General features: G+C 46.1%; 1 protein-coding gene across 1 annotated transcript in view; it reads right to left on the reverse strand.

Moving 5' to 3' along the window:
- The window catches only part of TMEM237 (transmembrane protein 237), a 70,770-nt gene extending 59,305 nt beyond the window's left edge, over positions 1 to 11,465 (reverse strand). The window contains exon 1 of the mRNA XM_040357225.1: positions 11,359 to 11,465. Coding sequence (XP_040213159.1) covers positions 11,359 to 11,373 — 15 coding nt within the window. The 5' untranslated portion in view covers positions 11,374 to 11,465. The remainder of the gene's footprint in view (positions 1 to 11,358) is intronic.
- Between the last annotated feature and the right edge of the window lie 2,327 nt (positions 11,466 to 13,792).

The raw sequence follows: 13,792 nt of genomic DNA on the forward strand, positions 1-13,792 counted from the left end.
AACCATCTCCACCATCTCCCCCTTGCTCATGGGGGTGGCCTTGTGTTTTCTATAAACGCCTCCACTGCGGGGCCTATTCGTTTTCGTGGGTTCCGCCATCACATTCTCCCTCACACATCCCAGAATGTCGCATGAAGAAAAAGGATTGTGGTCCCGCCCCAGCGTCATGACGCACGTAGAGCGAAGCTTCACGCATGCGTAGGCTATATAAATCAAGAACGAGCGCTCGATGTCACGGACGCATGCACGAACCTAACGGAACGACTCTACGTGCAGCCGAAGGTCTACGCGGAACGAAGGTAGGTGAATACATTGGGACACTAGTGGTTACTGCATGATTTAGCTTAGAGCAAACAGAGATTGTATAAGCAGGTTAGGAAGTTACAGCAAGCACTTATTGGTCGTATTGTATCCTTTATTGCAGATATCTCATCCAAATAATGCCGAAAGCAAAGGGTGGAAAGCTTAATTCCAAAGCATTCATCACTGCTTTTATTGATCTCTATAGATCACACACATGTCTGTGGCAGGTCACCAATAAAGACTACTCCAATAAAAATAAAAGGCAGGCAGCAATTGATGAACTGGTGGCAGAAGCAAAGACTGTGTACCCCAGGGCCAACGAGACCCAAATAAAAGCAAAAATTGGGGGCCTGAGGAGCACTTTTAAGAGGGAGCTCAAGAAGATTGAGTGTTCAAAAAGATCGGGAGCGGCAGCAGATGATGTTTATGTGCCCAAGCTATGGTACTTCAGCAGCCTGATGTTTTTAAAGGACCAAACAGAGCCAAGAAAACATCTGTCCACACTTGCATCCGCATCAGCAGAGGCCACAGATACTGAGGCTGAACCAACTCAGGATGAGGAGGAGGAGGAGGAGGAGGAGGAGGAGGAGGAGGAGCTCAGCTTGACACAGGTATAGTATTCCTGAAAATATGTGCATTCAGATATACTATGATCAGTGGCGTTGCTAGGGGGGTGACATGACCAGAGGTGTAGGGTGCTGGGTAATGTAAAGGGGTCCAGACGTGCAGTTGTGGAGAGGGGTACACAGTAGTAACAAAATGATATTGAAGGATGCAGAGGTATGCAGGGGGCACAGTGGGGTGTTTGTACATTTTAACGTGTGGGGGGGGGGGGGGGGCCAGATATTGGATCTGCCCCGGGTGCAAAATGCTCTAGGTACGCCCCTGACTATGATGTTAATGTGTTGTTATGATGGCAAGAAAATAAAATGATGCTCCTTTTTCAGACACAGGACGTTGCCAGCCAAGAAGAGGCTGGGCCCAGCAGACAGTCCACACAATGTAGAATCCCTACACTGAACCCTCCTAGGAAAAGGGCCAAGAAGAGGCAACATCTGGATGATGCCACGGCTGATTTTCTAAGTAGGGCCACATCGGTCATCACCACAGCACCCGATAGTGCAGAAGGGTTTGGCTGTTTTATAGCAAACAAACTACGGGAGATTGATGCCGATCAAAGGGAGCTATGTGAGGGGATCATGGTCCAGCTCCTTAGCAAGGCCAGGAAACGGGAGCTAACCCCTATTTCACATGTCTGTGATATAGATCACACACCTCCAGCCAATGTACAACAGGCCTACCAACAACAGACAAGCTTCCAAGCACACCCAGCCTACCCACACCAGCCAACCTACCCACACCAGCCTGCCTACCCACACCAGCCAACCTACCCACCCCAGCCAACCTACCCACACCAGCCAACCTACCCACCCCAGCAAGCCGAGCCACACCAGCCAACCTACCCACCCCAGCAATCCCACCCACCCCAGCAAGCCGAGCCACACCAGCCAACCTACCCACCCCAGCCAACCTACCCACCCCAGCCAACCTACCCACCCCAGCAATCCCACCCACCCCAGCAAGCCGAGCCACACCAGCCAAACTACCCACCCCAGCCAACCTACCCACCCCAGCAAGCCCACCCACCCCAGCAAGCCGAGCCACACCAGCCAAACTACCCACCCCAGCCAACCTACCCACCCCAGCAAGCCCACCCACCCCAGCAAGCCAACCCACCCCAGCAAGCCAACCCACCCCAGCAAGCCAACCCACCACAGCAGCATGGGGGTCAGTGGCCAACTCAGAGCCCCGATTTTAGGGGATACTAATTTATCTTTAAATATCTATGATTTTGAACATATTTTTGCTATTATTTGTAGTTGAGTATGTTTTGTTTGGTTTGGCTTAAGAAAAAATGCTCGAATTATGGCATAAAATCTTTATTTTTTAGATATTATTGTTTTTGGTATTGTGGTGTGAGTGTTAAAAATTATAACGCTTCAGCTGATGAGGTGTGAAGTGTGGAGAGTGTTGGCCAGTTTGGTATGCTGAAATATCAGCCTGTTGAAGTACCACAGCCTGGGCACAAATATGTCTGCTGCTGCTGCTCCCCATCTTTTGGAGACCACAATCTTCTTGGGCTCCTTATATTTTAGTTAATGCTTAGGTCCCCAAGTTTGGAGATTATAACCTAATTTATGTATGCCCTGGGGTACAGAGGCTTTGCCAACTCAACCAGTTCTTCAATTGCTGCCTTCCTGTTGTTTTGTATTTGGATCTGTTATTATTTTTCCCATTTTTTGCTAAATAAAATGATGATGCTAAAAACTTGTGGATTATGTGTGGAAAGTCAAATGTAAGTTTGTGAGTAGGCAGGCCCTTTGCTAAAATTGAAGGGACATAAATAGGGTAGTTATTACTTTGCCCAGCATAAAGAATTGGGGATATTTATTGGTTTTGCATTTCAAATAAATAAGAAAAAAAAGGCTGGATTCATATCCAGAAAATACACTAATCCAAAGTAAATACATTTGTTTTTAATCCGTCCGTATCACCAGTTGAGCAGATGTACATATTAGGACATTCTAAAGAAAAATAGAATATGCGCTGCTATTTGAGATTTCGAAACTTGCCGCGTGACGAATGAGCATTTTCAAATACGAACGCTAGTTTTACTAGACAGCTGGCTTCCGGGTGCTCTTTATTTCGGGGCATGCGCATTTAGCTTTTTTTGAAAAATCCGATGGTTTTCTGTACACACGGTCGCACTTTGCACAATCGGACTTTTCAGAACAGAAAGTTGGTCCGTTCACAGACCCAACTTTTTGTCCGATTGAAGCCTAAAAAGTTGGTCCGATGGAACGTACACACGGTCGGAGAAATTAGAAAAGTGCCGGATTTTGAAGTTGGTTGGCCGAAAATCCGACCGTGTGTACGGGGCTTTAGTCACTATGATGCCGCGTACACACGACCGTTTTTTCGGGATGTAAAAGATTAAAAAAAAAATTTATGTCATTAAAGCGGGGGTTCACCCTTAGAGGGCACTTTTCCCCCTTAGATTCCTGCTCGTTATTACTAGGGGAATCGGCTATTTATTTTAAAATATGTGCAGTACTTACCCGTTTACGAGACGCATCCTCTCCGTCGCTTCCGGGTATGGGCTTCGGGAATGGGCGTTCCTTCTTGATTGACAGTCTTCCGAGAGGCTTCCGACGGTCGCATCCATCGCGTCACGATTTTCCGAAAGAAGCCGAACGTCGGTGCGCAGGCGCAGTATAGAGTCGCACCGACGTTCGGCTTCTTTCGGCTACGAGTGACGCGATGGATGCGACCGTCGGAAGCCTCTCGGAAGACTGTCAATCAAGAAGGAACGCCCGCTCCCGAAGACCCATACCCGGAAGCGACGGAAGAAGATGCAGCTCGAAAACGGGTAAGTACTGCTCATATTTTAATATAAATAGCCGATTCCCCTAGACCGAACGAGCAGGAAGCTAAGGGGAGATTTTTTTTTTTTTTAAAAATGGGCGAACTCCCGCTTTAAAAACGATCGTGTGTAGGCTTCCAGAGCATTTTTTCACGACGTAAAAAATTGGCATTAAAAATTTAGAACATGCTCTAAATTTTCATATCGTTTTTAACATTGTCGTTTTTAACTGCTTGCCGACCTGCCGCCGACCGACCTGCCGCAGGTCGGCTCCCCTGCGCGAGAGCCCGTAGCTCTACGTTGGCTCTCTCGCAGGCCACTAGGGGCGCCCGCTCGCCCCCGACTCCCATGCGCGTACCCGGTGGGCGCGATTGCCGCCGGGCACCTGCGATTGCTCGTTACAGAGCGGGGACCGGGAGCTGTGTGTGTAAACACACAGCTCCCGGTCCTGTCAGGGGGGGGAAATGCTGATCCTCTGTTCATACAATGTATGAACAGAGGATCAGTGTTTCCCCTAGTGAGGCCACCCCCCCTACAGTTAGAACACACCCAGGGACATACTTAACCCCTTCCCGCCCCCTAGTGTAAACCCCTTCCCTGCCAGTGGCATTTTTATAGTAATCCAATGCATTTTTATAGCACTGATCGCTATAAAAATGCCAATGGTCCCAAAAAAGTGTCCGAAGTGTAAAAAAAATAATCGCTGATCGCCGCCATTACTAGTAAAAAAAATATTTTAATAAAAATGCCATAAAAATACCCCCTATTTTGTAAACGCTATAACTTTTGCGCAAACCAATCAATAAACGCGTATTGCAATTTTTTTACGAAACATATGTAGAAGAATACGTATCCGCCTAAACTGAGGAAAAAAATATGTTTTTTTATATATTTTTGGGGGATATTTATTACACCAAAAAGTAAAAAATATTCAGTTTTTTCAAAATTGTCGCTCTATTTTTGTTTATAGTGCAAAAACTAAAAACCGCAGAGGTGATCAAATACCACCAAAAGAAATCTCTATTTGTGGGGAAAAAAGGACGCCAATTTTGTTTGGGAGCCACGTCGCAGGACCGCGCAATTGTCAGTTAAAGCGACGCAGTGCCGAATCGCAAAAAGTGCTCTGGTCTTTGGGCAGCAATTTGGTCTGGGGGTTAAGTCGTTAATGTCGTAAAAAATTATCGTGTGTAGGCTTTAACCACGTAAAGGACCGCTCATTGTATATATACGTCATTTTTTTAAAGATGGATATCTCGGTAACGGCAGCAGCTGCTGCCACAACCGAGATATCCATCTCTTCAGTGAGCGGTCCTGTCAATGATAACGGTGGTCTCCGCGGCAGATTCGCCGCAAGATCACCGTTATCGGCGGCCGGAGAGGGGGCCCCCCCTCCTGCCGCTCTCCTGCGCCCTCCACCGCTTACCGGAGCGGTGGAGGCGATCGGGTCTTGTCTCCTGCTCGGCTGGGATAAGAGTGAGGGCAAGATGGCCCCCACCCGTCCCCATAGCATAGCAGGGCAGAAGTGACGTCAAAACTTCACTTCCGCCCATGCTTCTTAAAGCAATATTTTCTGGTTGTCATTTTTTCAAATGACTAATTTATTTATTTTTTTTGCATTTTAGTCTTTTTGACCCCAGATCTCATATTTAAGAGGACCTGTCATGCTTTTTTCTATTACAAGGGATGTTTACATTCCTTGTAATAAAAATAAAAGTGATCCATTTTATTTATTTTTTTGTGTAAAAATAAATAAAAATAAATAAGAAAACAAAAGCTTACGCACAGAAGCGAACGAATATGTGAGTAGCGCCCGCATATGAAAACGGTGTTCAAACCACACAAGTGAGGTATCACCGCGATCGTTAGAGCGAGGGCAATAATTCTAGCTTTAGACCGTCTCTGTAGCTCAAAAGATGCAACCTATAGAATTTTTTAAACATCGCCTATGGAGATTTTAAAGGGTAAAAGTTTGACGCCATTCCACGAGTGGGTGCAATTTTGAAGCATGACATGTTGGGTATCATTTTATTTGGCGTAACATCATCTTTCACAATATATAAAAAAATTGGGCTAACTTTACTATTGTCTTATTTTGTAAGACCGCTGCGCAAATACGGTGTGTCAAAAAGTATTGCAATGACCGCCAGTTTATTCCCTAGGGTGTTAGAAAAAAAAATGTAATGTTTGGGGGTTTTAAGTAATTTTCTAGCAAAAAAAATGTTTTAATCTGGTAAACACCAAATCTGAAAAACAGGCTTGGTCCTTAAGTGGTTAACGACGTAAAAATAATGCGCATGCTCAGAAGCAAGTTATGAGACGGGATCACTCATTCTGGTAAAACTAGCGTTCGTAATGGAGATAGCACATTCATCACGCTGTAACAGACTGAAAAGCACGAAGACTGAAAAGCGCAAATCAGCAAAAGCAGCCCCAAGGGTGGCGCCATCCGAATGGAACTTCCCCTTTATAGTGCCGTCGTACGTGTTGTACGTCACTGCACTTTACTAGAGCATTTTTTTCCCACGATAGTGTGTGTGGGTAACGCCGGCTTAACAATTATCGGGTTGAAAAAAACGTTGTTTTTTCTAGACCATTAAAAACGGTCGTGTGTACGTGGCATGAGATTTTTTTTCTGTATTCTGCAAAAATCCTGGTTGATCCTTCTACTCTCTATCTCCACCTTCTGTTCAGGTCCCCAATTCAGATAGGTATTTTGCAGAGAAGTGTTGGAAGCTCTGCACATGCTCAGTTTTCAGCGAGTTTCTATGCGGAGCATTTTCTCCCTACCACATCTGAGCATCCCATGTGACTATAGAGTCACATATGTAGCAGCCCTCTTCCTCCATGCCCACTAACCAGCTAAACACAATGGGGGGAAGATAATACATGTAGATTGATGGAGGCTTCACCTCCCTCTCATTCTAAGACACAGGTTGGAGGGGCGTGACACAGACTGACTGGCAGAAACCGGCAAAATAATAATTTAATAATGATAATAATAATGATTTAATTTCAAATATATACAGTATTTGCATGCCAATTTAAAACAGTTTATTGACATTTATTTACTTTTACTCTATATTCCAAAGGCTGTTTTTTTTTAAATTGTGACCAGCATCAGAGGACTAGAGCCTCCCCCTTCTTGTGTTTCCCTGCAGACAGGCTGGGAAAAATATGGGTCATATGACAGCTGTATTAGGAAAAACGTACTTAGGTTTTTTTTTTTTATTATTATTAAAATAATTACAGTGCCATCCTCCACATAATACTGTATGAATAAATGAACTTTACTATATCAATTGGTAAACTTAAAAATTATATATATATATATATATATATATATATATATATATATATATATATATATATATATATATATATATATATATATATATATATATATATACACACATACATACATACACACACATTACTTTAAGTTGTAAACCTCAGGCCTCCTACACACCACCGGATCTATCCGCTGGGATTTATCCGCAGATCAGTTCCAGCGGATAGATCCTGTGGTGTGTACGGCCCAGTGGATATTTAACCGCGGATATTTTTCGGGCATGCTAAGAAATCTATCCGCTGGAATCCTGTCCAGCGGATTGATCCGGTGGTCTGTACAGACTCACCGGATCAATCCGTCCGATCCCCTCCCTCGCATGCGTCGTAATGATTCGACGCATGCGTGGAAGTCTTTACCTTCCAGCGTCGCGCACGTCGCCGCGTCATCATCGCGGCGACGGCGCAACACGTCACCGCGGATGGATTCCGCGCGGATTTCGATCTGATGGTTAGTACAACCATCAGATCAAAATCCGCCAGAGGATTTATCCGCGGGAACGGTCCGGAGGACCGTTTCCAGCGGATAATCCTCTCGTGTGTACGGGGCCTCAGAAATGAAAAAAGAACAAAGAATATCCCTCTATAGTGTGTACTTATCTTAGTTATTCTAAAGGTTTGCTTTTTATGTTTTAAAAATAATAAACATGTCATACTTACCTGCTCTGTGCAATAGGTTTGCACAGAGCAGTCCCCATCTCTTCCGGCTGACAGTCTGCAGCGAAATCAGGGTCAGCAATTTCAGTAAAGGATAGAAACCTGTACAACTGTGCAAGACTGAAGGCTAGAGGTCAGCTTTAAAGCAGGCACCTACATTTGCCCCTAAAGGCTCTGGGCCAGATTCAGGTAGAATTCCGGCGGCGTAACGTATTGCATTTACGTTACACCGCCGGAAGTTTTACGGGCAAGTGCTTGATTCACAAAGCCCTTGCCTGTAAACTTGCGGCGGCGTAGCGTAAATCTGTCCAGCGCAAGCCCGCCTAATTCAAATGGGGCGTGTATCATTTAAATTAGGCGCGTTCCCGCGCCGAACGTACTGTGCATGCTCCGTTTTGAAATTTCCCTTGCCGTGCTTTGCGCGAAATGACGTTGCACAGACGTAATTTTTTGAACGGCGACGTGCGTTACGTCCTTTGCTATTCACGGACGACTTACGCAAAAAAAAATAAAAAAAATTAAATTTGACGCTGGAACGAAGGCCATATTTTAACATGGCAAGTCTAAATATAAGCCAAGAAATAGCAGCTGTAACTATACGCCGGGAAAAGCCAACTAGCGACGACGTAAGAGAATGCGACGAACGCGCGTACCTTCGTGGATCACCGTAAACAGCTAATTAGCATACCCGACGCGAACTCCACCCAGCGGGCGCCGAAGTATTACACCTACGATCCGAAGGCATACGAAGCCGTACGCCTGTCGGATCGAAGCCAGAAGTCGTTGTATCTTGGTTTGAGAATTCAAACTAAAGATACGACGCGGCAAATTTGAAAGTACGCCGGAGTATCAGTAAATCCACTCTGCACTAAAAGTGCACTTGGAAGTGCAGTCACTGTAGATCTTAGGGGAAGTTCTGCTGATTTTATCATCCAATCATGTGCAAGCTAAAAATGCTGTTTTTTATTTTCCTTGCATGTCCCCCTCTGGTTTACAGCGACTGAACTTCCAAGTGCACTTTCAGTGCAATTTCACGTGCACTTTGTACTTGTAGTTTGCACTTGTAGTGCAAAGTGGATTTGCCTTTGAGTGTAAATGGACAGGCGGTCCATTTACGTCTGACCACCCATGGCCGATCCGCCCTATAGGCTCACTATGCAAGCCGCTTAGGGCCCTGCAAAGTTGCGAAGGGCCCCCCAAATTACTAGAGGCCCCACCTGGTAAGAAGTAATTTTCGCCCCCTCACCCCGCTTCTCAACTCGCTGGCTGCATGGGAGAAGAGCCAAGAAGTCAGCACCCCCTGCTTCTCAATTTAATGTAAGATGTCATTTCCGACAGCAGAACACCCCCCTCCCCTCGCTTCTCAACTTTCTTTAATGTGACATGTCACTGTCGTCAGCGCCCCCCGACATGTGCCATGTCATTTTGCTTAGGGCCCCAGGGAGGTCAGGATCGGCACTGTGACCACCCATAGAGGAAAGTGGGATGTGTCTGCTCTGCATAAGGGGAGAAGACATGGACCAGCCATCTGACTGCTTAGCGGGATCAACAGACAGTGCAGGCGGACTAAAGCAGGGTCGTCCCGTGCGAAATGGGCCTTATCACGTTGACCGATTCCATCATGATAAACGCCGGTCATCGCTAGGGCACATAGAAAACAACTGCAACGCATCTGGGAGCTGCGCTAAAATGCATATATTACCATTTTACCATAGAAAACTGAGAGGCGCCACATATCACTGCACTACTGTGAGGAGACATCAATAAAGTGTCACTTCTGACATTTCTAATAAACAAAAAAAAGTGTGATGCGTTAAAATACTCATGACCTTTTTACCTCTCCACAGCTCACTACCAGCTGCCTGCACATTTAAAGTGATTGTAAAGTTGTTTTATTGTTAAAATAATAAAGATGTTATAGTAATAGTTTTGTACAGAGCAGCCCCAATCCTCCTCTTCTTGGGTCCCCGGCCGGTGCTCCTGGCTCCTCCCCCCCCACTCATTGCTAAGCTGCTTCCTATAGTAGCACACATGCCTGCTCGATCTTGGGCTGCGCTGTTTGCATTTAATCAGACCAATGTCTCTTACTGCTCTCAGCCCAGCTTGTGAGACGGGGAGAAGAGCTGCTGCAGATGTGCACAGCAATGTATAGAGATCGGGCTCAGGTAAGTATTTTAGGGAGCAGCTACTATTAAAAGGTTTTCTAATTTAATGCAAAGAATTCATTAGGGTAAAAAAAAAAAAAACTTTGCCTTTATAACCACTTTAAACCGGGCAGTTAGTGCGTAGGTCCTGCACATGTATGCACCACACATGTGAGGTATCGCCATGAACATCAGACTGAAAGCAATGGGCCAGATTCAGGTACAAATGCGGCGGCGTATATCTATTGATACGCCGGCGCAGATTAGAATTTACGCGGCGTATCTTTTTTCTGTATTCAGAAAACAAGATACGCCGGAATTTGGCTAAGATCCGACTGGCGTAAGTCTCTTACGCCGTCGTATCTTAGTTGCATATTTACGCTGGCCGCTAGGTGGCGCTTTCGTCGATTTACGCATAGAATATGTAAATTAGGTAGATACGCCAATTCAGAAACGTACGTCCGCCCGGCGCATTTTTTTACGTCGTTTGCGTAGCGCTTTTTCTGGCGTAAAGTTACCCCTCATAAAGTTACCCCACATGCACCGTTCGTAAAAAACTTCAAATACGTGGGGTCACAATAAATTTGAATAAAACACGCCCACATCATCCACATTTGAATTAGGCGGGCTTACGCCGGACCACATACGTTACGCCACCGTAACTTAGGGCACAAGTTCTTTATGAATACGGAACTTGCGCCCTAAGTTACAGCGGCGTAACGTATCTGAGATACGTTACACCCGCAGAAAATTACGCCGGGCTATCTGAATCTAGCCCAATAAGTCTATCTCCAGACTTCCTGTTTAAAGCAGAGTTCCATCCAAAAATGGAACTTCCGCTTTAAGTGCAGGTGACCCCCTGACATGCCACATTTGGCATGTAATTTTTTTGGGGGGGACGGATACCCTCTTTTTAGAGGCACCCAGCTCCCACTTTTTCGGACGAAAACCGTACTAATAAAACTAAAATGTGTTCACGTACGACAAAAATGTTATAGTCTGCACATCCAGCGCTCGTCGTACGAAAATACAGAATCAGCTGTGGAAAACACCGTACTAACCATCTAAAAAATAGGCAGATAGTTTGTTAGACGAAATTTTACTTGTGATTTTCATATGGTGTGTATGGGCCCTTAGGAATTTATATACTCGTATATGCCAGGACTGTGCATGTCATATGGTCAGCCCACCCAGGGCAGAAACTCTACATCTGCTGTGTACACATCTTCATGGAGGGAATAATTCAGAGGTGAGATCTCCAGCCTGCGAGTCTCATTCCTCCTGCTGCAGGGAATGTAGAGCAGAGATGATACAACTATGGAGCTCAGTAATGATGGCTCTGGCAGTGTATAGGATTATCACTAATAATAGCAGAGATCCCCCTTCCCCCTCCCCTGATCACTGTACAGTATATGTGTAGCCACCCAGCCCCCCACCACACTCATGCCATCCTCAGGGTGACAATACATTGATTCCAGCTCTCACCCGCTTTCCTTCCATTGTGGGGCTCCACTCAATCACAGCGATGTACACAGGGCAGGAACAGCCATCTGGTTGTCATGAGAACAGGGAGGAGGACCTTAGTTACATCACACCATGTGATCAGATCACCTGACTGGGGGAAGGGGTGGTGTCTGCAGGCATGCTAGACTTGCTAGTGAGATCTGTATGGGAGAAGGGGGATTAGGCTGGGAACAGGCGAGCTGTACTATGATGAGTACAGTCCATATAGGAGACGGATTAGAACTCCTGGCAGAGATCTAGGTGTTATAATCCCTTTCCTACATGGACTGTACTCAATGTGCCTGAGCTCTGACCCGTGTAGTATGGTGGGCACTCTGACACTGGTGGGCAATGTGACACTGATAGGCACTGTGGGCAATGTGACACTGATGGGCAATGTGGCACTGTGGGCACTCTGACACTGATGGGCAATGTGACACTAATAGACACTGTGGGCAATGTGGCACTGTGGGCACTCTGACACTGATGGGCAATGTGACACTGATAGGCACTCTGACACTGATGGGCAATGTGACACTGATAGGCACTGTGGGCACTCTGACACTGATGGACAATGTGACACTAATAGACACTGTGGGCAATGTGACACTGTGGAAAAAAGACTGGAACTTCCCTTTAAAGTGGATGTAAACCCTCACATATACCCAGTGAAGTGAACAGCCTCAGATGATACACAGAGATTAAACAGATCTCCCTACATAAGTTTTACATGTATATCTGCTGTCTTCAGGCCAGATTCACATAGGTTAGCGGATCTTTAGATCCTCGTAACCTATCTGATTTAAGATCCGCCGCCGCAAGTTTTTGAGTGGCACTGTGGGCACTCTGACACTGATGGGCAATGTGACACTGATAGGCACTGTGGGCACTCTGACACTGATGGGCACTCTGACACTGATAGGCACTCTGACACTGATAGGCAATGTGACACTGATAGGCACCGTGGGCACTCTGACACTGATGGGCAATGTGACACTGATAGGCACTGTGGGCACTCTGACACTGATGGAAAATGTGACACTGATAGGCACTCTGACACCGATGGGCAATGTGACACTGATAGGCACTCTGACACTGCTGGGCAAAGTGACACTGATAGGCACTGTGGGCACTCTGACACTGATGGGCACTCTGACACTGATAGGCACTGTGGGCACTTTGACACTGATGGTTACTCTGACACTGTGGGCACTGTGACACTGATAGGCACTCTGACACTGATGGGCAATGTGACACTGATAGGCACTCTGACACTAATGGACACTCTGAGCACCCGGACACTAATGAACACTCTGACACTGTGAGCACCCGGACACTGATAGGCACTCTGACACTGATGAGCAATGTGACACTGATGGCACTGTCACACCAGTGGGCATTGTGACACTGATAGGCACTGTCACACTGATGGGCACTCTGACACTAATGGACACTGATGAGCACTATGATACTGTGGGCACTCTGACACTGATGGGAAATGTGACACTGATGGGTACTCTGACATTAATGGGCACTGTGGGCACTCGGACAATGATTGCACTGTGGGCACTCTGGCACTGTGGGATCTCTGACACTAATGTGAATGTGACACTGATGGGCACTCTGACACTAATGGGCAATGTGACACTGATGGCACTCTGACACTGTGTGCACACTGCACGGTGACACTTATGGGCACTGTGACACTGATGGATACTCTGATGGGTACTGTGGGCAATCTGACACTGTGGGCACTGTGACACTGATGGGCAAGGTGACACTGATAGGCACTGTTACACTGATGACCACTCTGACACTGATAGGCACTGTGACACTGATGGGCAAGGGGTATAGAAAGATCTCTTGGATTCCAATTGTGGGTGCAGGAAAGGAGCCTATGCCCAGAAAACATCATTGCATAGTAAGCACAAATGCCAAACATACCCAAGCCTGCCTGCATCCGTGCACATCCAAGACATTTTTCTATATATATTATAGAAAAGAGAGAAAGAAACAGAAGAAGGAAAAAAAGGAATGGGGAGGGAAAAGGAGGTCTCCACTGGGGGAGTCAGAAAGACGGGAATCAGCACCATGAACTGTGTGTGCCACACATATTGTATTCCTCCGGGAAACTGAAGAGATTCCAATAGAACCCCCTGGTCTTATGTTCCTCTGTCTTGTCTCCAAGGCTCGAGGTCAGATCTTCCAGTTGTTCGATATCATTCGCTATTGTGCAACCATTGGGGCACTTTGCTGTTTCCATTCTAGGGATACAAGCTCATGCTGTATTTTAATAGGTGCTTAAAGCGGAGTTCCACCTAAAAATGAAACTTCCGCTTAATCCACTCCTTCCCCCCTTACATGCAACATTTGGCATGTCATTTTTGTTGGGGGGGAGTGGGGGGGTCAGGAGGAG

Source organism: Rana temporaria, chromosome 6, assembly GCF_905171775.1.
Source record: "Rana temporaria chromosome 6, aRanTem1.1, whole genome shotgun sequence".
Classification (NCBI taxonomy): domain Eukaryota; kingdom Metazoa; phylum Chordata; class Amphibia; order Anura; family Ranidae; genus Rana; species Rana temporaria.